General features: G+C 40.9%; 6 protein-coding genes across 11 annotated transcripts in view; 3 read left to right on the top strand and 3 right to left on the bottom strand.

Annotated features, from left to right (window-relative positions):
• Positions 1-942, bottom strand: part of LOC113214333 (PAXIP1-associated glutamate-rich protein 1) — a gene marked incomplete in the record, with an annotated part of 1,468 nt that extends 526 nt beyond the window's left edge. Inside the window, 3 exon segments of the mRNA XM_026433675.2 lie at positions 136-340; positions 416-579; positions 730-942. Coding sequence (XP_026289460.1) covers positions 139-340; positions 416-579; positions 730-804 — 441 coding nt within the window.
• Positions 943-1,031: 89 nt separating this feature from the next.
• On the top strand, positions 1,032-2,737 carry LOC113214332 (INO80 complex subunit E). Of its 3 annotated transcripts, XM_026433673.2 has the most exons (7): positions 1,042-1,230; positions 1,363-1,569; positions 1,649-1,839; positions 1,923-2,058; positions 2,142-2,335; positions 2,413-2,511; positions 2,610-2,737. In XM_026433673.2, exons 2-6 carry the CDS (start codon positions 1,363-1,365, stop codon positions 2,495-2,497), a joined length of 813 nt encoding a protein of 270 aa, XP_026289458.1. In that variant the 5' UTR covers positions 1,042-1,230; the 3' UTR covers positions 2,498-2,511; positions 2,610-2,737. The 3 variants fall into 3 exon arrangements, with proteins under 3 accessions (XP_026289456.1, XP_026289458.1, XP_026289455.1); XM_026433671.2 differs by having other exon boundaries at positions 1,032-1,254; positions 2,413-2,737; XM_026433670.2 differs by having other exon boundaries at positions 1,044-1,230; positions 2,413-2,737.
• A 110-nt stretch (positions 2,738-2,847) lies between these two features.
• On the bottom strand, positions 2,848-7,586 carry LOC113214326 (trafficking protein particle complex subunit 11). The gene is made up of 11 exons (XM_026433662.2): positions 7,410-7,586; positions 6,886-7,128; positions 6,637-6,806; positions 6,364-6,546; positions 6,119-6,292; positions 4,228-6,016; positions 3,923-4,156; positions 3,692-3,849; positions 3,388-3,607; positions 3,121-3,306; positions 2,848-3,047 (listed from the first exon to the last, which is right to left on the bottom strand). Exons 2-11 carry the CDS (start codon positions 7,093-7,095, stop codon positions 2,997-2,999), a joined length of 3,375 nt encoding a protein of 1,124 aa, XP_026289447.1. The 5' UTR covers positions 7,096-7,128; positions 7,410-7,586; the 3' UTR covers positions 2,848-2,996.
• Positions 7,587-7,785: 199 nt separating this feature from the next.
• On the top strand, positions 7,786-8,999 carry LOC113214331 (NAD-dependent protein deacylase Sirt4). Its single transcript, XM_026433669.2, has 2 exons — positions 7,786-8,564; positions 8,645-8,999. The coding sequence occupies exons 1-2, from the start codon at positions 7,920-7,922 to the stop codon at positions 8,957-8,959; spliced, it is 960 nt and encodes a 319-aa protein (XP_026289454.1). The 5' UTR covers positions 7,786-7,919; the 3' UTR covers positions 8,960-8,999.
• Positions 9,000-9,135: 136 nt separating this feature from the next.
• Positions 9,136-18,083, top strand: LOC113214325 (protein abnormal spindle). 2 transcript variants are annotated; one of them, XM_052273965.1, is made up of 14 exons: positions 9,136-9,441; positions 9,525-9,701; positions 9,833-10,045; positions 10,128-13,505; positions 13,584-14,524; positions 14,612-14,854; positions 14,933-15,055; positions 15,376-15,495; positions 15,582-15,942; positions 16,051-16,224; positions 16,301-16,487; positions 16,573-16,757; positions 16,873-16,995; positions 17,079-18,083. In XM_052273965.1, the coding sequence occupies exons 1-14, from the start codon at positions 9,424-9,426 to the stop codon at positions 17,295-17,297; spliced, it is 6,462 nt and encodes a 2,153-aa protein (XP_052129925.1). In that variant the 5' UTR covers positions 9,136-9,423; the 3' UTR covers positions 17,298-18,083. The 2 variants fall into 2 exon arrangements, with proteins under 2 accessions (XP_052129925.1, XP_026289446.1); XM_026433661.2 differs by having other exon boundaries at positions 14,933-15,175; positions 15,253-15,495.
• LOC113214329 (zinc finger protein ZFP2) lies at positions 17,594-23,213 on the bottom strand. Of its 3 annotated transcripts, none has more exons than XM_052273966.1 (12): positions 23,092-23,213; positions 22,009-22,236; positions 21,616-21,924; positions 21,406-21,543; positions 21,152-21,337; positions 20,796-21,064; positions 20,482-20,720; positions 19,962-20,380; positions 19,732-19,872; positions 19,523-19,651; positions 19,280-19,439; positions 17,594-19,179 (listed from the first exon to the last, which is right to left on the bottom strand). In XM_052273966.1, the coding sequence occupies exons 2-12, from the start codon at positions 22,192-22,194 to the stop codon at positions 18,890-18,892; spliced, it is 2,466 nt and encodes an 821-aa protein (XP_052129926.1). In that variant the 5' UTR covers positions 22,195-22,236; positions 23,092-23,213; the 3' UTR covers positions 17,594-18,889. The 3 variants fall into 3 exon arrangements, with proteins under 3 accessions (XP_052129926.1, XP_052129927.1, XP_052129928.1); XM_052273967.1 differs by lacking the exon at positions 23,092-23,213 and adding an exon at positions 22,850-23,006; XM_052273968.1 differs by lacking the exon at positions 23,092-23,213 and adding an exon at positions 22,556-22,694.
• Between the last annotated feature and the right edge of the window lie 1,559 nt (positions 23,214-24,772).

The following is a 24,772-nucleotide window of genomic DNA, read 5'->3' as shown; positions in this document are numbered from 1 at the left end:
CAGATTAAATTGTGTCCACAGCTAAAATGTATCTCAGTCTTCAACTATAAATTCTAAATATATTATCACATGTCATTGCTTAAAATTTTAAATTAAAATTGCTATACCAAAAAAAGGATCAACAGAATTAATATTTTTTTAACGTTTAGTTCTCACTGTCGTAGACTGCTCTTTCTCCATGCGTTCTTGCTGACGGTGTCTTCTCATATTTGACAGAATTCCTGAAAAGCTTGATGTTTTCTTCTTAGCACTTCCTTTAGGTCCAGATGCTTTCCCTTTTCTTAAAATTGGAGTTGCTGACTCGTCAAAATCAAAATCAAAGTCAGACTTCTCTTCAATTCTGAAATAACGAGAATATCTAATTAGCTTTCAGTTGATTGAGGTGTAGATATAAATACTTTACGTTATCACATACTTTATTGACTCCTCTTCTTCATCATCTTCCTCAATGAATCCTGAAGAATCCAATGGTGCTCTTCTCCCATGGGGCCAGTTCCATTGAATGGGAAGCGGTCCATTTGTACTATCCAAAGTTTCATACAGGCGTACTCTTTCACTTGGGGGAGGTATGTGCTCAATCTGCAAGCACACAAGTGTTAGAAAATAAAATAATGCAAAAGCATATTAAAACCTCTAATAGAGCTTAACAAACAGAAATGCGTTGACGAAATATTTTTATTCTTCACCGGTCATAATATATCAAAGTGTAAAATAAGAAATGTTTTTAACCTTGCTAGAGCCATTTTCCTCATCTGATGAACAGTCAACTGACCAGCCGTCACCATTTTCCCCTATTTCTGGCATTGTAAAATTGAATACTATAAAATTGGAAACTTAAGTGCTCAATGGATCAAATCCGTATACTTTTGTTGAAGAATTTACAAAACTCTCTTGAGATACACATAACCCTCAAAGCAAATTCACAAACAAACTTTGATTTAAAGGGCGGCAATGGCGGCAATGTTGTAAGAACTTTAGTAGAGGGCGCCGAATATAACTGCGAATAACGTACCTATGTTGTGTTCTTAAAACGTAAACAAAAAGGATTTACCATAAATTTGCAGAATTTCTCTGTTTTGCACGATATGCTCGAGAAACATAGCCACCCTATCTAAGGTTTCAAGAAAGTATAGAAGACAATATTCGTTGCTCTTGAGCGGCACAAAGCTACCGTGCACCTAAATCTTCTTCGGGTCTGAAATTTATCAACTGCCTGGAGTTCTCTGCAAAGTATTCTTTCTTTATTATTTTAATGTAATCACTCTAGTCTTTCTTTTCATTCATTTCGAGTCGTCATGTCCATTTTCCGTATTCTTTTGGAGGAACAGTGAAATTGAGGTTAGGATGGTATGTTTGTTTCAGATGAGTGGGAAGGGTAGATCTCAAATGATGCAGGGGTGGTATCAACAATCCATAGCTCAGCATGCAAGAGATACTCAAGATGACGAAGATGATGATGATGATGACGACGACGATGAAGAAGAGGATGAAGTTATTAGTCAAAATGAGATAGTAGACTATAAGGCACAATATAAACGCCTCAAACGGAAACTAAAGTACTTAATTTATGTAAGTTTTGAGTTCTGTTTGCCTTTCTTACTCTGAAAATCTACTGTTGAATCTGATTTTACCTCATCGTCTTTTCCAGGAAAATGAATGCTATCAAGAGAACCTTAGAAATTCTAGAGCAAAGTTGCTGGAAATTGCCAGAGATAGAAGTTTTCTTTTGGACAGGCTTCTGCAATATGAAAAGGTTGATATCTCTTCATCAAGTGAGAGTGGTGAAGACACCGAATCCTCAGATGGTGAAGTTGAACTTCCTAGAACTGATATTAAAAGGTTTGTTCGATTTTTAAATAGTTCTATCATACAAATAGTTTCTAAAATATAAAGGCTCATAACACTTTTAAATCATGTTTTAGGAGAAAATTAGAAGCAAGTTCCCATCCACAACCTCAGCAAACACATTCAGCCAGTACCTCAACCACCCAAAAGAACCCTGCACCAGCTAAGAAAAAGAAACCAACAATGAGAATGACAAAACAAAATGCATCTAATGTAAGCTGCTGTTATTCATTGGTTATCCCGTCAGGTTCATGCATTTCTTAAGTTTACAAGTGCATATTTGTGTTCTGTTTCAGCTTGGCCATGGGTCACTAACAATACCTTCAATTTCACCTGCTGCATCATCCTTGGCTCCAGATGGTCATATGACACCTGAAGAGGTTGAGCGGCACCTCTCTGCTCGTGGACAATCATTCATAGGTTTATTACCAGAAAAAGCTCCACCAACAGTACCAACAGAAATGTTCAGTAATGAACCCTCCTTGGACAGGTATTGAAGCCTTATTTAATTCATTAAATTTTTCCATTTTTCTATTTATTTATTTTTTGTTTGTTTTTGTTTCTTAGTGAATCAAATGACCCAGGAGATTTTGAAACATCACCTAGCAACATTGGAGAGGACTGCCTCAGTGTGGATATGCTCGGGGATTGATTGTTCCTCTTTAGGTAGTACAAAATAATTACCTCTTTTTCAATTCTATTTGTCTTTTTTGGGTTCTTTTGCCCATTATTCTAACACTATTTTATGATTCCATTGTGTCTAGGAAATAGTGACAATTTTACTGCTTGCTTGCTCTGTCCTCTCTTTTTTACTATTTAGCCATTGTATGGACTAAACTGATGTTTTGAATGAAGAAATTGATTAAAAATTTGCTCTAAGAGCCAAATTTAATTGATTTGTGTGGCACTTACGTCTCTTGTTTCTCTTCTGTAGAAATTCCTAAATATTGTTTCTTTTTAAATAAATGGGAAAATGTGTGTTTTAAAATCATAACAGCTATACTAGTAACAAAATGATATAATTCATATTTTTTGGAGTAAATTTTTGTGATGATTTTTGCCTCATCACAAAGTTACATTCATATTCCTCCAAAATATTTTCTTTTAACAGTTTTTATTGTTCACTATTAGGCAGTAGTTTGGTAATATCTTTATGATGGTACTGGTATTTGAGAGTTTGAAGATTTTCCTTTTGCTTGCGGCTGTAACAAACGGATCAGGACATAAGTTATCAATTCAATTCAGAGAAAGATTGAGAAAATTATAATTTATTACCATAACATAGACATGAGTCGGTAAGCAACGCTGGAGAAGTTCTGCAAGAGCAGCGGGTGGAAGTTCTAACTGGCCCTCTTTGACTAGGGAGAGACATAGTCGAGGCAAAGCTACCAACCCAGACAAGAGGGGATACAAATTGTAGTCCAATGTACGAACTGATTCTGGTAATAGGCACAGTTGTAGCTGTAATAAAAATAATAGCATATCTTATTTGGGAATTATTTTGAAAAGAATCGTGAAGACTGTTGTATAACCAGAGTTTACCTGTTTATGACCAGCAAACATGAAGGCATCACTTGCTTCCATACTTAAATCAACATCTATCAAGCGAGATGTGTGATTATGAATGCGATATGACACTGCCATTGGTGTTCTCACCCAACCATGAGCAGGAAGAACCATTTCCACATAAATGGGGGCATTTTCCACTCTCAGAGTCGGTAAAGTTACTGTGCTACTTGTGATCATATGCTCTTGACCCTTTCTATAAACAATATAATTTTAAATCATAAATTAAAAAAAAAAAAATTCAAAGTGAAAAATTATTTTATTCCTGTAGACTGCTTACCTGCTCCATTGCAATTGATATGTTCCCACATGAACTGGCTGATCACTTGGTTGACTTACAGTGAGTACACTAGCTTCTGCAGCCATTTCTCCTTTTTGCAATTCCAAACCTTGAAGTTGAGAAATAAATGTTTCATCAACCAAACTAACATTTGGTGCCTGTAAACAAGGATAACAAAGTCATTGCTCTGAATGTAAATGTAAACTGAGTCACAACTAGTTGTGATCTTACCAGCTCAAAGGATGAGTTATGAATAACTATAGGCCATGGTGATAGACACTCTGTGTGAGGCATGGCAATTAGAGGCTCAAGAGCAACTCCTTTAGTCAAAGGATCAAGTTGTAAAGATACGAATTTGGTCAAAACATCAAAAGGTTTTACAACTGATATAGTAACAACTTTATCACTTGCGTTCCAAGACTCTGCATTGTTACCCAATGCCGCATCAAGCATCAAGTATTTTGCCTGTCATAAAAAGATGATTAGTTCAGCAATCTATAATAACTTCAGATTACACCATGTAACTTAAACTGTACCTTAATAAGAAGATTGCGTGTGTTCAACCGCAATGCTCTAACATAAAAACAAACTTCTTTTTTAGAATTAACAGCCAAATCACCAATTAACAACTGCATTGGGAGAGAGACCAATTCTCCTGACACATCCTTGCATAACTGAGTAGTAAGTTCCTGGTGTGGGTCATCCACACTTGGAATCAGGGCTATATCAAGGCTCAGAGATGATATGTTGTATTGCTCGTTGTTCAGCATTTCGATATGCACCTTGTACCATTCACCAAGGAGAGCAGGAGTGTCGTGTTGAATAGACACATCAAGTAGGGAAGTCCGTGGTACAAGATGAGTAGTTGACTGAATACGAATACTGTCAAAATTAATTGATTTGATTGGAGTCGGTCTAAAATGCTGCAGCTCAGGACAGACATCATCTGCTCCACCAGATTCGTTGCTCACACAAGAATATCTCAAAATAATATTTCGGTCTCCTTCTGAGCCCATATGTAACAGAATAGAAGTAATTTGAATTTCACTTCCTACATCTCGATGATCTGGAATAAACTGACACAGAAATACCTTAACAGTATTTGTTTCAAATAACAGGGGATCATCTTCAGTGGCTCCCATAATTGATGCAGGAAGTTCTGTGCTCATGCTTGGCGTTGTTACAGTGACCAGTAACTTTGAAAACTTGATTGAGTGTGGGCAGGCACTTTTAACAAACACTTCAATCAACACAGGTTTGTCAACATGTGATTGTGTACTTGTGAAGCGTGCCTTGCTTTCAACACAGGATGCGACATTGCTCATATCCACAGTGACAAATGGAGGATCTGCTGATGCACAGCTTGCAGTCCACAAGTCTTTAGCATGAGGTAAATCAATGTTTGACAATCCTGGTTCTGGATCAGGAAGTTGCCTCTTCAAGATTTTATTGAGATTTTGAAAAATTCTTGTCTTGTCTTGAAGGGAGAGCTGAGCAGCATCTCCTAAAGCTTCAAGAGACAATGTCACATAATCCTGGAGTCCTGCAGTTAAATAGGCACAGCCCAATGCTCTCAGTAGAATAGCAGACAATAATCTCCACCATTTCTCAGACCGATAATCCCATAGCATGTGAGTCAAAACAGTGAGTGCTTTCCCATAATCTTTAGCACTAAAATATTCTTCTGCCATCTGCACTAGTAGCTGTCTTCTCATCCGTGGACAGCGAAAAGCTTTAAACTGTGAAATGGCTATGCCAAATAAAGTAATAATGAGGCTTGAGTGGTTCACACCAATTTTTTCCCTAAACTGTAAAGCTAGGATTCCGTCCCTTTCTCGGTTAGGATCAATTGGTTCCACACTTAAACTTCCAGGTCGCCAAGGTCTCTGTCCAAAAAATTCTAATGTGTCCACACCAGTGAGTGGATCTGGTTCTGGGTAGGTCGTAACATTTTGGCATAGCAGTTCACATGATTGCTTCCTCTGGATTGCAAATTGTGCTGCTTGCTGATAGTAAAATCCTGGATGCTGTGTCTGCACTGCTTGAACACCCTGCTTTATTGCTTCATCAAATAAATCTCCAAATACCCAATACTGTTTTGCTAACCATCCATAGTGTTCAAAGACAAGATCTTTGTGGCCTTCACGGTTTTTAAATGCCTCAGAGTGTGCTCTAAATTGGGCAATAGCATCTCGTGGCATGCTTTGAAAGAAAAGAATTCTACATATTTTGTAATTAATGAGCCCAGCAACTGTTTTTACTTCCATAGCATTTGTATCAGCAACTCGTAAATCCAAAAGCTGGCTATAGGCTTGAGCGTAACTCCTTTCAAATTTAAACAGAAAAAGTGAATTAGTTGGTGAATTTATTGCAAATTTGAATTAGAAATTGATAATTTTTTATGTGATTAATGGTAGTTTGACTTACTTATGAGCATTGTGAGAATCTTGTTTCAGCTCTGACAAAAACCCTATTTTAAATAAGTGCCGCACCATGAGATACTGCTGAGTGGTTTTATTCAGTTGGTCTCTGTGTGACTTGACTGCTCGAATAGCATGATGGTAATAGCCTTGGGCTAGCTCCAAAAAAGCCTTCTCCAGTCTGAAAAAGATGATGAGATGAATCCTGTATTCTGCACACTGTATCTTTTGTTGCTAGACTTATCTTCATACCTCAAAATGTATCCTTGAAGATGGTCTCCTAGTGGAAGAACAAACAAACATTTAGGATTTAATTCACAAGCTGTACAGAGGGCATTAGCCTTATCTGCAGCAGAAGGGTCCTCTCCAGCCACAGGAGCAGTTCTCTGGATAAGAACAACGGCAAGCCGTGTTAGTCTGCCCTTCAAGGCTCCACTGAAAAAGAAAGGAGAAAAAAACCACAAATAATTTTGATAACAGCTAAGAGTTGTAGCTAGCATAGCTCTTATTGTAAATTAATAATACCGTATACTTTGCAGCCTATTAGCACAGTCAAGTTTCTTAGCTGCAAAATTTGGATCATCCCAATCCAGATGAAAGAATAAAACATTAACTGCAGGCAACTCTTGAAGATGCTTGATAATCCAGTTTCGTTTCAAGATGCCTTTGGGAATGTACCAGTCATATGTATTTCTCTGCAATTTAATTATTGCGTTTTGATTCAATTTCAAGATGTTACGGTTTAAAGGTGAAAGAACATTCAGTAAGACGTACTTTGGGTTTCATTGGAGGAAATCCATGTTGGGGTCCTAACAACTTAAAATTAATGAGTGCTCTGTTTGTAGCTCTGTTATTGCTCAGGGCTTCCCAAACCTCACGATCAGAAACATTTTTTGCTACATCAATGCCTGATATGCCAACTAGTGCTTGTGGTTTGTTGCAGAGCTCTGTGGGGAAGTCAAAGCCATCATTCCAAACTGCCATGATGGTTTAATCTTTGGAAAGCATCAAATAAATCTGAAATTTCAATAAATTCAATTTATCAGTGGTTTTAATAGATTATATCTAAATAAACTATGAAAATTGTCAGTTGATAAGGATTATACTTTGCTCTTCACTTCTGATGTGAGCTTTAAGTCATCCTTTTGAAAATAAAATCTCTTATGTGGAAAAGCATTTAAATAACAAAGAAAAGCATGTAAGTAAATATTTCACAGGTAAAATTATTGAGCTCATATTGATCTTCACAGAAACACCTAGGAACCTGTTGTCATTCTGTCTGCTGTCTGATAACTTACCCAGGTTTTGAGATCTGTAGATACTTTAGAAGAACTGCCTTCTTCTGAGCAACATAAGGACGCTACGCTCGATGCGGTAAAAGTGATAAATGATCCTTGTACGTATTTAAGATCATATTTTTTTCTATTTTCGAACTACATCAGAGAGCTTACATATTCCATAACCTTAAATCTGGACACTGACAAGAAAACAAATCAGTCTGGCAAACGTCAGTGGGTGGAATTTTTAATAGATTTCAGTTAAAATAAAGACCAAAGCTTGTGAAAACCAACACTATGAAGATCTTCTACTTGACTAAACAAAACCAAGTATTTATACCGGCTCTGGTTCTTCGGTAATTTTGATGATGGGCTCAAATGTTAAGTTGGTAAACACAGATTGAACGTCGTCAGCGTCGTCTGCATTCTGCATTTACAGTTAGGTTATGTAATGATAGTGGATCTGAAAAGTTATTGGCTTATTTGTGCATCAGCTCAGCTTAACTTCAGTCTACGTTTTTGACAAACAACATGTTCATTCGACCCTTTAAAAGGGATGCCCCTGCATTGTTAGTGACACCTCGTTATTTCGACTTAATCACTGATAAAATTAGTGGTAGACAGCAGAGCAGTACATCATTTGTGCCCAAACATTTGCCTGTCAAGGAAGAAGACATTGATAAGCTTGATCGATTAATTTCAGTATCCAGAAATATTTTAATTTTGACTGGTGCAGGCATTTCCACGGAGAGTGGCATACCAGATTATCGTTCTGAAGGAGTTGGTCTGTATGCCAGAAGTACCAACAGGCCTGTACAGTATAGAGATTTCTTGAAGTCAGAAGGTGTGCGGAAGAGATATTGGGCCAGGAACTATGTTGGCTGGCCTCGGTTTTCTTCCTTTAGTCCAAATCTAACACACTTAAGCGTATGTAAACTTGTCAATGACATTGGCATTGCTCGTTGTGTAGTAACTCAAAATGTTGATGGCTTACACACAAAAGCAAAAACGAAGAATGTTATTGAACTGCATGGATCAGCATTCCGAGTTGTGTGTCTCAGCTGTGACTTCAAAATAGAAAGGCATGCATTTCAGAATCTGTTGGCCCAATTAAATCCTGATGTGAAAATTATAGATCAAATGATGCGGCCTGATGGAGATGTAGAAATGACTCAAGTAAATATTCTGACATTAATTTTGCTGGCATTTTTTCATATGGTTATATTTTCTATCAGAACTTTTCATTGTTTTGGCAGGATCAGGTAGAAGGATTCAACATACCTTCATGTCCATCATGTGCAGGTCTCCTGAAACCAGACATTGTGTTTTTTGGAGATAATGTTCCCAAAGATAGAGTTGAAGAAGTCCGAAATGAAGTGAAACTCTGCGACACTCTTCTGGTTCTTGGCAGCTCCCTGACAGTTTTTTCAGCTTACAGAATTGTTCTTCAAGCAGCTGATCTACACAAGCCAATTGCTATAGTTAACATTGGAGATACCAGAGGTGATCAGCATGCTCTTATTAAAGTTAGTGCTAAATGTGGTGATGTGATCCCTCATCTTTGTAGATAGCCAAATAATGTAATAAAAAGATGAAACTTATTTTCGTAAATCAATAGTATTTTGTTTATTTAAATCCTCTAAAACATGTGCCGATGTCCGATATTCTTTGAAAACTGGCGCTGATTCCTACCCGTCACTTGTTTTTGGATGGCTAGTACGCCAACTAAAGCAAAAAAAAAAAGGAATCTGTAAGCATGACATAAATGTTGTCTCTCGTACGGTGTTGCACTTAAACTAAAGATTCCTTTTTTAAATGAAAAAAGTCCTGTTCTTTTAATATTCTTTCGAGATGTTTTAAAACAAAACAAGAAAATATATATCATACCATCAGTGCTTTGGATGTTACCCAGCCTGCTTGGTTCAAATTTCGGCCACCAGCCAGTGACCGTTGCGGCGGGTGTGAAGTCTGGTGTCAAAAACATTGCACTCGCCGATGGTTTCTTTAATTTTCGAAGTTTCTTAACAGCGCAATCATGGCGCAAGTGTTTGAGGTAAATATTTGGAGCATTCTTTATGTCATGAATTGAAGGGGAAGTCATGTTTCCTCACATTACTTTCGGCTTCGGTTTTACAGATCAGCCCGCCCAAACGCCTCAAGAAAAGTGTCAGTGCAGATGAGGAGAATGGATGTGAAATTCTGTACCTTGCTCCTTTTAAACCATTGCCCAAAATTGTCTTTGATAATGTTAAAGTTAATGCAGAAGCGAAGAGGTTGTTGGTTATTCGCAATCCTTCAGCCACCAAATTGTCTGTAAGTTTTGTTTTATCCCATTCACAAATGTTTCATTCATTTCTAGTCTAGTTCTTTAAAACATTTTATCTTTTTATTCCTTTTAAATAAAATCGTCCAAGAAGGGTAATACTTGGTCTTATTTTGTTTAGGGTGAGCTTTTAAATCTGCCTGCCAAAGATCGTGGATTTGAATTTAGTTTTACCTCCTTTGATTTGGCTGGTGGCGAAGAGACTAGTCTTCTGATTACCTGGGTCCCTACTGAAGCTGGGAGTTGGCGAGATACTATCCCTGTCCGGACCACATCAAAATTCAAATCTGATATTGTCATCATAAGCAGCAGCTTCAATCCGCATGTCAAAAAGGTATGCCTCTGTTTACCTTTCATTTACTCGAGTTGAAGTATTGGTATTTTTATTGTATGTTTCTTTTAATTGTTTTTTCTAGAATGTGAGGAAGCCAGCACCAGCTAAGTCTACCTTTAAACCTACTGTATTGGCAAAGAAGCTGGTTTTAACTAAGCCATCAAAACCCTCTTCTCCAAAGCCTTCTACTACAAGGTGTGTTGTGCAACAGCATGTTCGGATTGCTAAATCTCTCCCTAGGACAGCTAGTTCTTCACCATGCCGCAGGCAAACATTTCTTGTTAATCCTGAAAACAAGGAAAATTCACCAGTCATACCATTGCCCTTTGAGAAAATTGAGAAGAAGTCTAAACATGACATATCCAGGAGATTTGAAGATTTTGTGCTGTCACCTTTGAACACAAATTTTAACACAGGACCAGTGAGAAACAGTGCTATTGATGACTTAGTTATGTCTCCATTAGTTCTTGGAAAACCAGGTGTTGATTTTGTTGATGGTGATGCTGGTGTTCATTCAAGAGCAATTTTACCCATTGATGAAGTGGAAGAGGATTTGTCTCAAGCTGAAATAAGAAGAGCCACCTTTGACATTGGCGCTCGCTCATGTAATGGTCAAATAACAGAAAGTTTACCTAGAGGTATTCACCTTGAAGCTATGGAAAATTCCAGAGATGATTTCTATGACAGTTTAGATGAAGCACATGAGAGCCCAACAGATAATCTTCAGAATAATTTATTTCCTTTTAATGCAGTCTATGGTACACATGTCAGTGGAAAGCAGAATTTCAAAGAAATGGCAGTTCCTGAAGTCCGTGATTCTTTTATGAATTCCACTATAAAGTTTGACCTTCCATTACCGTCTGAAGATCCTCGCCGCTGTTCAACTGGTGTGAAGGCATTTCCCTCACCGCTGCAAGAGGTTACAGATTCACTGAAGGTTCGCAAAGATTTATTTGATTATATGTCTGGTTCCACTCAACAGAAACAAGGTGATGAGCTATTTGCACTGGATCTAGATGTTTCACAGCCAGTTGATGGAATTCACGGGGAGATCCCTGAGTGTTTGGAGGTATGTTCAAATGATCGTCTCAGTACCAGTACTTACATTAAAGATCGGCTCAGCACTGGTACTTATGTAAAAGACAGATTGAGTACAGAAACATACATCAAAGAACAACATTCAAGAGGCTCATGTAGCTTAAATGAAGATTCGTGTGACGAGGCAGCCAAACATGGCTCTGTTAATTTAGGTATGGTATTTTCACCTAGGATGGATGAACACCAAAACCATGGGAAATCCCCCAAAACAGATGATTCCCTATTTCGATCAAAATCCCCTAGAGCTGAGGATCACCTCCGCTGTGCAAAGTCTCCCTTGCTGTCCATTCAAGAGGAGGATATTTTTGGCAGTGCAGTTGATAGTCAAGCACCGTGTCGCACCTTCACAAAGAGCACAGCGTTTACAGTGTCATTTTCTGGTACCAATGAAACAGACAACTCTTCCGAATTAAAGAAAAAGACAAACTTCACTAGACCAAAAGCAGCAGCAGCAGTAGCAGCTGCACCACAGAACAGGTCTCCTCGCAGACGTCGCGTAATTAGAGTTTCTCCCACCTTAAAGAAACCTCTTCCACATCTCAAATCTCAAGTGGATCCTAAAATTGTTTCAACTAAGACAGTCGGTGTGAATTTAAGAAGACAGTCTATTGGAAGCATCTCAAAGCCAAATGATAAAAAAATAGACAGAAGACTTAGTATTGGGCCTATGGGTTCTAAGGCCTCATTATCTTCTAGACTGCCAGAGTCCAGACTTTCACTCTCTAAGAAAGATCAACCTGTGTTCAAAATTCCTCGTGGGTCCAAGAGAATTGCTGAAATGCAGGCTGCTAAGTCAGAAGTTTTGCACAACTTGGATGACATTTTGTCTGAAGTGACAAATGTTGATCCTTTTGCTGCTTCCACAACATCGGACCCTTTCCTAAACCAAGCTATCTACAATGACAGTGCATGGATTGCTAGGCAAGAAACTGACATGATTAAGTGGCTTAATGCCATGCTAACACCACCTGCAGAACTAGAAACTAATTCTGATCAGCAAGTGATTGATATTGGCGACCTCTGGCAAAAAACATGTCGTATCAAAGATGTCAGTTTTGCCCCGTCCCGAGAAGAAGTGTCTTCTGACCTGTATGATCAAAACAATCGTTTGAACACTTTGAGGAAAGGTGCCCTCACCCTCATCCGCTCTAGAGATATTGGCAGTGTCCTGCAGAAGATATCAGTGCGTGTGGACCAGAAGGTCCTGTGCATCCGAGACGACAGAGACTTACACCTGGACGTGGGGCTACAGCACCAGGTCCTTGAGCTGCTCCTCGCCTACAACCCGCTGTGGCTGCGTATCGGGCTGGAAGCAGTGTACGGCCGGACAGTGCCTCTCAAGTCCAACAACGACTACATCGGGTTGACCGCCTTTCTCGTCCACAACCTGCTCTCTGATGCCCACATCGTGGCCACCTACTCGCACCCCACCGTGCCACATCTCAAGCTCCCGGGCTTCCAACAAGAAATGAAAAAGTTCATCCTGAAGAAGTTCCTCTTCATCGTGTTCTTCTTGGACCGCGCCAAGGAGGGCAAGCTGATTGGCCACGACCCTTGCTTGTTCCTCCGGACCGCCAAAGTCAAAGACAGCCGCGACGTCGTAGCGACGTTCGCCAGAGACCTGCTAGCTGGCATCGGTGATGTGAACCGCTACCTGTCCTCGCTGGGCTGCAAGCTGACGGTGAAGCAGACATACTTGGACGAGTTTGAATACGCCGTCAAGAACCTATTGGACCTGCGCGATGGAATCAGGCTGGTGAGGGTCATGGAGTTGATTCTATGTGACCACACGCTGCATGAGCGCCTGCGGGTCCCGGCCATCTCGCGCCTGCAGAAGGTCCACAACGTGGACGTGGCCCTGGGTGCGCTGAAGGCCGCCGGCTACGAGCTGGGCGGTGGCATCACTTCCAAGGACATTGCGGACGGCCACCGCGAGAAGACCCTCTCCCTGCTGTGGCAGATCATTTACAAGTTCCAGGGCCCACGCTTCGTGTCCGCCGCCGAGGCCATCCAGCGGTGGTGGCGCGGCTGCTCTCTGCCGCGGGAGATCGACCGCCGCATCCGCGTCCGGAAGCGCGAGCGCCGCCAGGCCGCGACCATCGTGCTGCAGGCCGCGTGGCGCGGCTACCTGGGCCGCCGGCGCGCCGCCGCCGTCCGCGAGGAGCACGTCCGCCTGCAGGAGGCTCGCCTCCAGGCCGCCGTCGTCCTGCAGAAGCACTGGCGCCGGCACGCCGCCCAGGAGGCCCTGCGTCGCGCGCGCGGGGCGGCCGCCTCCATCGCCCTCTGGTACCGCGGCGCCGTCGAGACCCGCCGCCTGCGTGCCGACTTCTTGCGGCAGCGCGCCGCCGCTGTCAAGATTCAGGTAAGTTCTGTTCACGTTGAGCTCTTGAGCTTCGGATGGGCTCCCGCTCATGCTCATGACCCCCTTCATGTCCCCCAGGCGCACTGCCGTGGCATGCTGACTCGCCGTCGCTTCGCCGACCTCCGCCGGATGGCGGCGGCCCTCCGCCTCCAGACTTGGTTCCGCCGCCGCCGTGCTGCCCGCCAGTTGGAGCTGGCCGCCTCCCTGGCCCGCGGCTGGCAGGAGGAGCGCCGCCGGCAGGTGGGCGCGTGCCGCCTCCTTCAAGCGCGCGTCCGCGCCTGGCAGGGCATGCGCCGCGAAAAGGCGCGCTTCCAGGCCCTGCGCGCCGCCGTCCTGGTGGTGCAGCGCCGCTGGCGCGCGCAGCGGGCCATGCGGGTGCAGCGGGATCGCTTCGAGGCCACGCGCGGCGCCGCGATGCTGGTCCAGAGCCGCTGGAGGGCGCAGCGCGCCATGAGGACGCAGCGGGCCGCGTACCTGTTGCAGCGCTCCGCGGCCACCACGGTGCAGCGTTGGTTACGCGCGCGCCTGCAGCGGCAGCGCTTCCTCCGCCTGCGCGCTGCCGCGCTCTTCGTGCAGCAGCGCGTGCGCGCCCGCTGGCAGGCCAAGACGGCCCGCGCCGACTTCCTCGCGACGCGGCTGGCCGCTGTCACCCTGCAGCGAGCTGTCCGCGCCTGGGCTGCCGGCCGGAGGGACCGCGCCCGCTTCCTGGAGCTCCGCGCCGCCGCCCTCACCCTCCAGCGCAAGGTGCGCGCCCGGGCCGCCCAGCGCCAGCTCCTCCACTCGCGGCTGGAGAATGCCGCCCTCATCGTGCAGCGCCGGTGGCGTGCTCGCCAGGCGTCGCGAGTCGCCCGCGAGGACTTCCTGGCTTTGCGGCAGTCTGCCTGTGTCGTCCAGAACAAGTTTCGCGCGATCCGAGCCATGTGGGTGGAGCGCGAGCACTTCGTGCGCCTCGGCCGAGCTGCTGTTCTTGTCCAGAGACGTTTCCGAGCCAACAGGGCCATGCGTCAAGAACGTGCGCGGTAGGAGGAAATCCACCATAACTGTCGTCACCCCTTGGATTTGCAGTTTGTAAATTTACTGAGTTGGAAAATCAATTCATTTTTCAGATATGTGACCGTCCAAAAGGCTGCATTAACTATCCAACACCACTGGCGTGCTCTACTGGCCATGAAAACACAGCGCTCTGAATTTTTGTCCCTGCGCAGTGCTGCATGTATCATTCAGAGTAGGTTCCGGGCCCAGCGGACAATGAATACTGATCGCAGGCGGTACCTTCAAACCCAGCATGCAACTGTGACCATTCAGAGACACTTCAGAGCTTTACAGATGATGCGCCATGATCGTGATAGGTACAGAAATTAAACATTTTAATATAGTTGTTTAACGCCCAGTTTACTTATTTAAAGTCTTTCATTTAATTTTTTCAGCTATTTGTGTCTTAAGAGAGCAGCCATTTTAATTCAAAGTCACTGGCGTGCTAAATGTTTGATGAAAATTCAACGTGGAAGTTTTACTGCCATGCACCATGCTGCTTGCACCATTCAAATTAGGTACCGAGCTTACAGGGCCATGAAGAATGATCATAGAAACTTCCTAAAACTCCGCTTGGCTGCTGTGACCATTCAGAGGCACTTCAGAGCTTTACAGATGATGCGTCACAATCGTGATCGGTAATTAGCATTTTATTGGCCATTTAACACCTGGTTTGTATTCTCTGAAATATATCTATTTTTTAATTTATTTCCAGTTACCTATGTCTAAAGAGAGCAGCCATTTTAATTCAAAGTCACTGGCGTGCTAAATGTTTGATGAAAATTCAACGTGGAAGTTTTACTGCCTTGCACCATGCTGCCTGTACCATTCAAATAAGGTACCGAGCTTATAGGGCCATGAAGAATGAGCAAAGAAACTACCTACAACTCCGCTTGGCTGCTGTTATTATTCAGAGGCGGTTCCGTGCAAACAGGTTGGCGCAAGAGCAAAAAGAATGGTATGATACTTTGATTCTTGTGAGTGATTTCTGTATGCTGTTGATTAGTAATGTCCTTTGAATTAATCATCAATTCATCCCGACAGGTATTGTCAGCTGCGGAATGCCACCATAATTATTCAGCGGAGATGGAGAGCTCAGAGGTCTATGGCTCTGGATCGAGAAAGATTTCTAGAAATGTGCAATGCTGTGATTTTGGTTCAGAAACGTTGGAGAACCATTCAGATAACCAGACAGCTCTCTTATGAATTCCTCAAAATCCGTTCTGCTGCTGTAGTTTTACAAAGGCATTGGCGTGCAATTCTCCATGGAAGAAAGGAACGTCAGAATTATATAATTATGCTGGCTTCGACAAAGCTTATCCAAAATGTATGGAGAAGCCACAAATTAATGATGCAAGAGAAGGAACAATACCAATCTCTAAGAAGGGCTACGATTACGGTGCAGGTACAGTATTCTATGAATGTAACTCTAAAGCATTACGTTTTTGAAGCATTTTCCGAACAATATTACAAGGTTCCCAAATCATTAATCCTGTTTGATGTGTTTAATCAGAAATACACCAGAGGATTTTTGGCTCGTAAAAGATGCCAAGTTTTAAGGGAGCAGAAGTTGCACTGCACTGAACTCTATGAATCCTCTGCTAGACTCATTCAGAAAACTTGGAAGAACTGGTATAGAAAGCAAAAAAATCTTCAAGAAAAGTCTGCTGCTGCTCTCAAAATTCAGGTGCTGAGTCTAAAAAAATTATTTCTTAAAAAAACCTGTTACTTTACTCAAGACAGCTTACTTATCTTTTCTTCAGGCCTACTGGCGTGGTTATCAATCTCGCAAGAAATTTGAGGAAGAAACTAATAGATTAAAAGAACTTAATAAAGAATTGAACTCTGCAGAATCTCAGTGTATGAATATGAAAGAACGCATTGGGATACTCTGTATTGAACTTGCTGCTGAAACAGTTGGAAGTGTAGTGTTCACATTAAATGCATTGAGTGAGTACTTAAACCTTCCCATTTTCCATTGTTTCTTTACTTTATTTCGATCACACTGATTTTTCTTTACTGTTTGTTTTTCCAGACACAATATGCATGATATCACCTGTTTTATGCGAAGAAATGGTTTATAATGACTCTGTCTCCAAGTTATTTAATATTCTCTGCAACATAAATAGAGGCGTAGCTGATTCGGAAGTTGCACGGTTGTCATCGAAAATTTTGGTTCAGTTGTGCAAGTATAATAAAACTTTTGAGGCAGTATGGCAGGTAAATTTTTACATGACTGAGAGTTTAGTCATGAGCCTCCTTGCTCAATGTTCCAATTTCCTTAAATTATGTGGTTCTGTGTACTAATTCTACATCGAGTTGTTCTTTTAATTAGGATGGATCTTATTTAAACTTATACCCACATTTGATGAAGAAATGGATTTCAGTTGACGATACAGTTCTCTTGTACTTCATTACAATGTTGTGGCACTTCAGCCAAAGTCCCATGAATGCCAAGGTAAGCCTACACCATCACTACCCAGCTGAAAAACCAATCAATCTCTGCTCTTGTGGTTGCCCTTATTTTCATTTACTTTCCAGGTTATTGCAACTGATGAGAAACTGAAGAGCACTATTTTATTCTTACTGAATAAGTACAAAAACAGGAAGAGCAAGAATCCTTCTCAAAATGGTATGCTTCCCTCAGTTGTCCCAAACTGGGGCTGCATGAAGAAAGAGGCTCGACCATTTGCTTTTGAAGATCCCTTGTATGGACTGCGAGCTCTGTGTTATAAATTAAAACTTAATGTGAATATGTGATTTGAAACTACTTAATTCTTTGATCGACTGTTGATGTGATCATGTCTGCATTTAACAGACTTAATATTTGTTTTTAATTTAAGCATGCCTGTGATCCTTCTAGGTTTAATTGTTTGACTTCTTATTTTTAAATACTACTATGTAATTTTAAAATGGTTTTATTGTAATGAAATAAATGAAGGTAGACTTTTCTATTTGAACTTTTTGTTGAACTTAAAAACGTTTAAGTTTAAACTAACCAGTAAATGGCATAGACCAATCCTAAAAATAAGGGGAAATGAAGGGAAATGCAAAGATCATTTGTAGTTATGTATGATTTTATTTCTTGCTATGCCAAATGGGGGGAAAGAGTACAGAACATGGTTGGAACCACCATCACAAATTGCGGCCTCTCTATGAAAGAATGAGTCAAGTTCAGAGTTCTGTTTCCCAGCCAAAGGCAGTAAAAGAACCTCTGCAGTCAACTAAACCTAACTTGAGACAAGACAAGCAAAATGCAATGACATTTAAAACGTAAAACAAGGTATTTTTCCAGAAATTAGTTGGTACAGTAACAATTGAAATTTCAGGTACACTGCTGTTTCACTTACAGTTTTCATATTGATTGGGATCTAGAGCAGGCATTTATTTCTGAGAAAGCTGGATGGAAACTATGTGTTTAAATTCTTAAGTAAAATCTTTACATGTATACAGTGAACCTAGAAAACTAAAAGAAAATTCCATGCACAATTGATCCACTTAAATAAAATTAGAGACAACAAAGCACGAATGAATAATTATTTCACTTGAGTCCACTATTAATGACATCGGTAATCTGTGTTTTCACAAATGTTCATGCACATTATCACATAACTACCAAAGAATGCTCACTGAAATATTGACAATCCATACACTAAGTTCCTTAATGTTTCTTAAAATAATTCAACTATATATTCATTTTCTTGAAGGTTGACAACCAGAGACCACTTAACATTCAAAATATCCACAATTTCCCTCATAAAAACTCACAACATATCATAATGACAAGTACACTCACCTAGAAACAAGTAAGAAATAGGTGAGCAACTCTTGTTTTTGCCCCTAATAGAAAAAAACTACCAACAGATACAGAAAATCAGCAGCAATTCAAGGAAGTCACCAAAACTATGTCATCTACACTTAAGCAAATAAAAGATACACCTAACTACTGTATATTTTAATATTAATAGATAGATAAAACTGCATTGTTAACAGAATGAATTACAATTCATTGTTGACTTGATCCTATCTTTGGGTGTCAGAAAAAGGAAATTAAACTTCTGAAAAACGTGTCCAGTCTACGGAGCTGGGTCTAACTTAACCCATAGTTAGCAGGGTTTAAGAAACACCAAAAAATAAACTGGAAGAGTTGATAACAATTCCAATCTCCAACAACAACTTATGAGTGAATTAAGGATATAATTACTCTTCAAAATTGTTGCTCTTAAACTTAAGATAGACATTATTTGTTACCAATATTTACAAAGTGTTTTTACACTAAAAGAAGTTGAAAGCCATAAATCAAAGAAAATAAAATCAAACTAGGGTTTAGCTTATCATCCAAATTAAAGATATTATGAAGATGGAACAATATTTAACCAAGCTTTCTCATTGCCAGTTGGAATCTTGATTTGAACAAGGTGAACAGGTCCTGATTGCCCATCAATGGTTTGCCCCTCTCCTTCAGGAATAGTTGCAGTTATCACCTCTCCATCTCCATCTTGTTCCACAACATCTGCATAGTTTGCCATATGTGGGGTAGCTGGGACCACCAGAGTGCGATGACCACCAATGGTGAAAGTTTCCCCAGCCTCGTTTTCAACATGTTCAATTCCAGCAAGGTCTGAGGCGTCAGCAAACTGGACTTGCTGCAAGCATAGAAAATAAAATATTCAGCTCTCTATGATTCATAAAAAAATATTACAAGAAAAACATAATTCAGAGAGTGCAGGTTATAAAAGAACTTGCCTGCCCATCAATAATCAGGTGACCAACTCCACCCTCAGTTACTATGTGGTGTTCTGTCAGTTCTCTCAGATCCTGACCATCTCTTAGCACAATTCGTTCAGAACCATCTTCACCCTCTTGAATAATAACATGATCTTTCAGTTCAGCAATGTAAACCTAAGAGGAAATTTGCATAGATATGAATAATGTTGATTATGCATATAAGAACAAAAAGTACAATCAGGAATGTGTTTTCTTACAGGGTGTCCTCCTTGCAACTCGTCTTCACCAACAATTGTCATTTCCATTTCCTCAGTTCCTTCTGCCATAATGTCTTCTTCTGTTGTCAGTCTGGGCTGGTTGACAACAATAGTGTCATTCAAATGACCCTAGATAGGAGTAATAATTATGCATTAGCTTTGAAATTTGAAGGCAAGGATCGGGGTTAACAGATTAACTTAGTCCATACCTGAGATTGCATATGATTGTAAAGGAGAGGTTTCCGCATAAAGCCCATTCCACATACAAGACACTCATATGGTTTCTTGTCACTGTGCACAAATCTATGAGCATTACGATTGTCACGGCTGTTGAATGCTTTTCCACACACCTTAAAGTTTAAAAAATCAAATAAAATGCAATTTTATAAAAGTTTAAGTGTGAGATTGAAGAATTAATGATTATCTGCTCCCAACATACCTCACAATGGTAAGGTTTTTCACCAGTATGAATACGGCGATGTTTTTTGAAGTGCTCAGGATACACAAAAGTGGCATCACAGGTGTTGCACTTGTATGGTCTCTCGCCAGTATGAGCTGCTTTCATGTGGTAATCTAGAAGCCTTCGTCTCTTGAATGCTTTGGTGCACTCAGTACACTTGTAACGCTTGTCATCATAATGCGTAGCTCGTTTGTGAGACTGCAAATTACTACGTTGACTGAAGGTAGCACCGCAGAACTCACACTGGTAAGGTTTTTCTCCTGTGTGTGTTCGTTCATGATCTCGAATTTCAGCCTTTCGAGCAAATGCTTTTCCACACATCCTGCAGATAAATGGCTTAAATCCAGTATGGACAATTGCATGTACCTCCAAATTACGAGCAGTCCCAAATCCTTTTCCTAATGGAAATTTAACAGTCAGGTTATAAGGAGTTACAACAGATTACTAATAGTAATAATTAATGTATCATTAAATAAGTAGATATACATAATATACATACCACACTGTTTACATATGAAATTCTTAACTTCTGAGTGAGTTCGGAGATGCTGAGTAAGGTTCTGGGAAGTTAGGAATGTTTTGTCACATTCAGTGCATGCATAGGGGCGTGGACGTGATTCATGGATCTTGACGTGAGCCTTGTAAGTGTACTTTGAGGCAAAACTTTTACCACATTGGCATACATAGGGTCTTGCTCCAGTGTGGGTATTAATATGCTCCTCCAGTAAATTGCGAGAACTAGAAGTAAATGTCAAATTAGTCTCACTCCAGTCAAAATTCTATGTTGAATTAATTAAGTAATAGAGTCCACACCTGTAACGCTTTCCACATGTTTCACATGTATGAAGTTTGGTGGATGGATAATGCATTCTTTTGTGTATACGGAAAAGTCTTAGGTTGCTAAATATGCGATTGCACACTTCACACTGGAAATCACCTTGCTCATTAGCCACATGTTCATCCAAATGAAGAGACATTTCTGTGCGCTTCCTAAATACTGCACCACAAATGTCACAAACATACAGCCTGAACTCATGAACATCACGCATGTGAGCTGTCATAGTCTTGTCATCACCCATGACCTGTTTCAACAAATGTCAATAACAAATATGTTAAGTCTGGAAAACTAGAATTGATTCTCAATGCAGTTATTTGATCATTACTCATACCTTTTGATCAGTGCAAACCAAGCAAACATATTGATTGTCTTCTCGAGCAACCATTTCCTCAACAAGTCTTGTCTCTTCGGGTTTAACTTTAATTGCTGGCTTACGGCCTCGCTTCTTGGGCATTCTCCTTCTTCTCTTAACTTGAGGGTAAGAAACTTTCTTTGGTTGTTCTTGTCCATCCTCGGTCTAAAAAATTACTGATTATTTATCTCAAACAATAAAAATTGGGAAATGTAATGTTCTTTCATACATACCTTGGGTACCACTCCAGATCCCTCCCCTGAATTTTCTGCGTCTTCTCCCTCCTTTGCACCCTCTGCACCCTCAGGTACGTCAGCAGCATCATACTCAATTTCAAACTCCTCTACAATGGTTCCCTCTCCTTCATTCTCCTATACATAAATGAAGATTGATCAGAAAAATAGTCAATCACAGAATTATATGATAAGGTAAAGTGAATATACCTTTTGTTCACCATCTGCATGTTCTAGTTTGATTATCCGCTTGACAATAGTTTTCTTGCGGCCTCTGCCAGATGGTTGAGCATTGCCATCTTCAAGAGGTAGCTTAATTTGAGGCTTATATTCCCTGTCATCAGGAGCCCAGCCAGCTTCACCTAAAGCATCATCATTATCAAGATCTTCTTCAGCTTCTTCACCATTACGTTTTGCTAAAGTTCGATTATAATTAGTGGAGAGTTCCATGCGTAATTCGGCTAGTCTTTCCTCTAGTGAGTCTACTTCATTCAACAGCTTAAGGCATTTCTTGCACACCTGAAAAGCAAACCATAAACAATACTAGTAGAAGAAAAAATATTATTGAATAAAAGGATTTAATAGAACTGGAAATGTACTGACCACATCACTGTGTACAGTTTCTTCGGTCAATTCCTGGTTAAGTACAAGCCCAAGCGTAGCAGCAACAGTTCGATCTGATGTTGTGACATTTTGCTGGAAAATTGGACAACTGTTCCTAGTTGACACACCAACTCTGCTATTACACAGCAGGCAGTGCATGCTCTTATTTTCTGTGTCAGCCGTCATGGCTACAGAGGTGCATTGAGCACCAGAGCCCAACTAGAGAACCTGAAATAGAAAGTGATACACTTTAAAGTTCATGATAATATAAACAACACCTATGTTTATTCATAGAACATTTTGAGGAGGAGGCTTATTCAACCTAAGCAAAACTTAACCCTATAATTTATCACAAAGCATGTTGATTGTTAAGGAGTAACTTTTAGTCAGGAAACATGAAAAGTGATTTTAAAATGATGTTGCAGGTAAGTCTTAATTTGAATCGAAAAAAGCGACTCCGACTGGGCTAACAGTCGCGACCGGTCGAGGGACAATTCAAGTGTGTTTGGAGGGAAAATCCTTGCAGTATTTAAGAAGGTTAACTTACACACAGGTCACAACATACATTGAAATGTAACAATGTAACTGTCACAACAAACTGTTTACAAATAGAAAGCTTTCTGCAGAAAAGTTAACAACATACTTTCTGCTTTCAAATTATGGCAATACTTTATTAACAAGTAAGGCAACTTTTCAGGCAATGGCGAAGAAAGTCTGAAATTCTACCTTCAGCCCAGGTTCATATCTCTATTGAAGATGACCGACAAGAGCTTCAAAATAAAAGCAAATTTCTGTTCATTTTTTCAAGAGAGAAGGGGATTGTGGTAATAAATGTACAAACCAAGATAAATTCAGGATTGCATATTCATGTATCGCATTGCATCTGCATTGCCAGGCGTCCAAAAGCCCAACTCAACCCAAGCCACAACCCAAGGGTAACGCGGTGCAGTAGCCTACGAGGATTTCCACGGTTAGCAACGTACTGGACCGAATGAAACCCACCACACCTGCATAGGGGTCGGCAAAGGACTCCTAGGAATAGAAATTAACTAGAAGGAAAGTAAAATTAAAGGAAAAACTTACAATGACCGCTCAACTGAAAGTTGCCAGCCCTGTCCTCGAAAATGGCGAAGCTTTGGAAGGTCTGGATCACGGCGTGGTGGATTACGTGGAAAGTTTTCGTGGCGCGTTCTGTGGAGGCACTGCGCGAGGCTACTCGGGCGGCATCCAGCAAGCGGTGAGTTCATTTCCGTTCGTCGTAGCGCGCGAGTTTCGACAGTGTGCGCTTCACCAGATAGACGTTCAGTTGTTTTTATATACTTGTTCCTTTAACCCACACCGCATGTACTTTGTGCTTCGTAGTGGGGGAGAAAGAGTATTGCTATCAGTGCCGTGAAATTTTAGGTCGCGCTTTCATCTCAGGATCCACAATAACACTTTGTACGGGCATGGCAGTCACGTTTCTGGGCAGGTTGAACGCAAGTATAAAGTCAACGACTCAAACCTGTGCACAATTTCGACCTACGATATCATGCCGACATCATCTCGACATCGACAAAAAATTCATTTCGCACTGCCTACTCTGACAATCCAAATGTGTACATTGTCCACTTTAAATAAATAGCACATGGCATGTCTGCTTTAAATAATGTGTACATACCCATCTACCCATTTGTAAATGTGACACAGGCTTGTACACATTAATTAAAGCATACATGCCATGTCCACTTTATTTAACGTGTACAATGTAAATGTACACATTTGCATTGACAGAGCAGTGAGCAATGACATTTCAGACAGATGTCAGAACGATATCAGCTTTCAGAAACCTGTCAATTTCAGGACCACATTTTTATCGATCTGATGCGAAAACCGACAAATTTCTGATGTCTTCAGTCGTTTTGATACTGGTCTGACATTTCATTGCTGACTGCCTGGCACCGTTTCTGAGATTCATTATTCGCGATATTGGCAAATAACGAGAGCTCGGCGCCTGCGATCCTCGGGGTAGGCCACCCCGCAGTACACGTATGCGCAAAAGGCAAGATGTAGCCTACCTATCAGGCGAGATGTGACCTTCCGTTTGCCGAAATTTGCAATTTCGTTGCGGCAGATTTCGTAACGCATTTTGTGTCTAATCCCACGACAGTGCAGGCGAAAAATTATGTGAAAGAACAAGTTTATTCTTAGCAAAAAGATAATTGTGCGTTCTACATTGTTTTTCTATGGTGTGAAAAAATTGGAACCATCGAAGTTGAACTGTTTTTTATGAATTACGAAAATAGTACTTGGAAGTAAAGCTCAGCGATTTTTTTTATTGATGCACTTTATAGCACAGCAGTGAAATGTTAACATACAAAACAGAAGAAAGTAGCACAGCGAGCACAGATCAGCAGGAATGTTTCATTGCAGATTAAGCCACGTAGTTTAAGCATATTTTGTCACTTTGGCTAACGGAGGAAGAAGGATAGCGGGGCACCCTCCCGCCTCTTACGTCCTACCGGTAATGGGGGTGAAAGCTCGACCAATAAGGATCCTTGAAATGTTCTATCCGCTATATTCTTCTACCTCCATTAGCTAAAGTACACAATTGAGAAGCAGATCAGATAAACAGTACGCAAAGACCAATTTTGTGGGTTGCGCTGTTTAAGCTGTTCACCATCAATGAATAAATTCATAGTTTGACCGCGAATACACATTGTCATTAAAACAAACATAATATACAAACTTATGTACATCTCTATCAACTGACTAGGTGACTAGG

This window comes from Frankliniella occidentalis, unplaced genomic scaffold (genome assembly GCF_000697945.3).
Source record: "Frankliniella occidentalis isolate FOCC.00 unplaced genomic scaffold, Focc_3.1 Scaffold318, whole genome shotgun sequence".
NCBI lineage: Eukaryota > Metazoa > Arthropoda > Insecta > Thysanoptera > Thripidae > Frankliniella > Frankliniella occidentalis.
The sequence above is the reverse complement of the archived record's forward strand: the minus strand, read 5'-3'. Positions and strand labels throughout refer to the sequence as shown.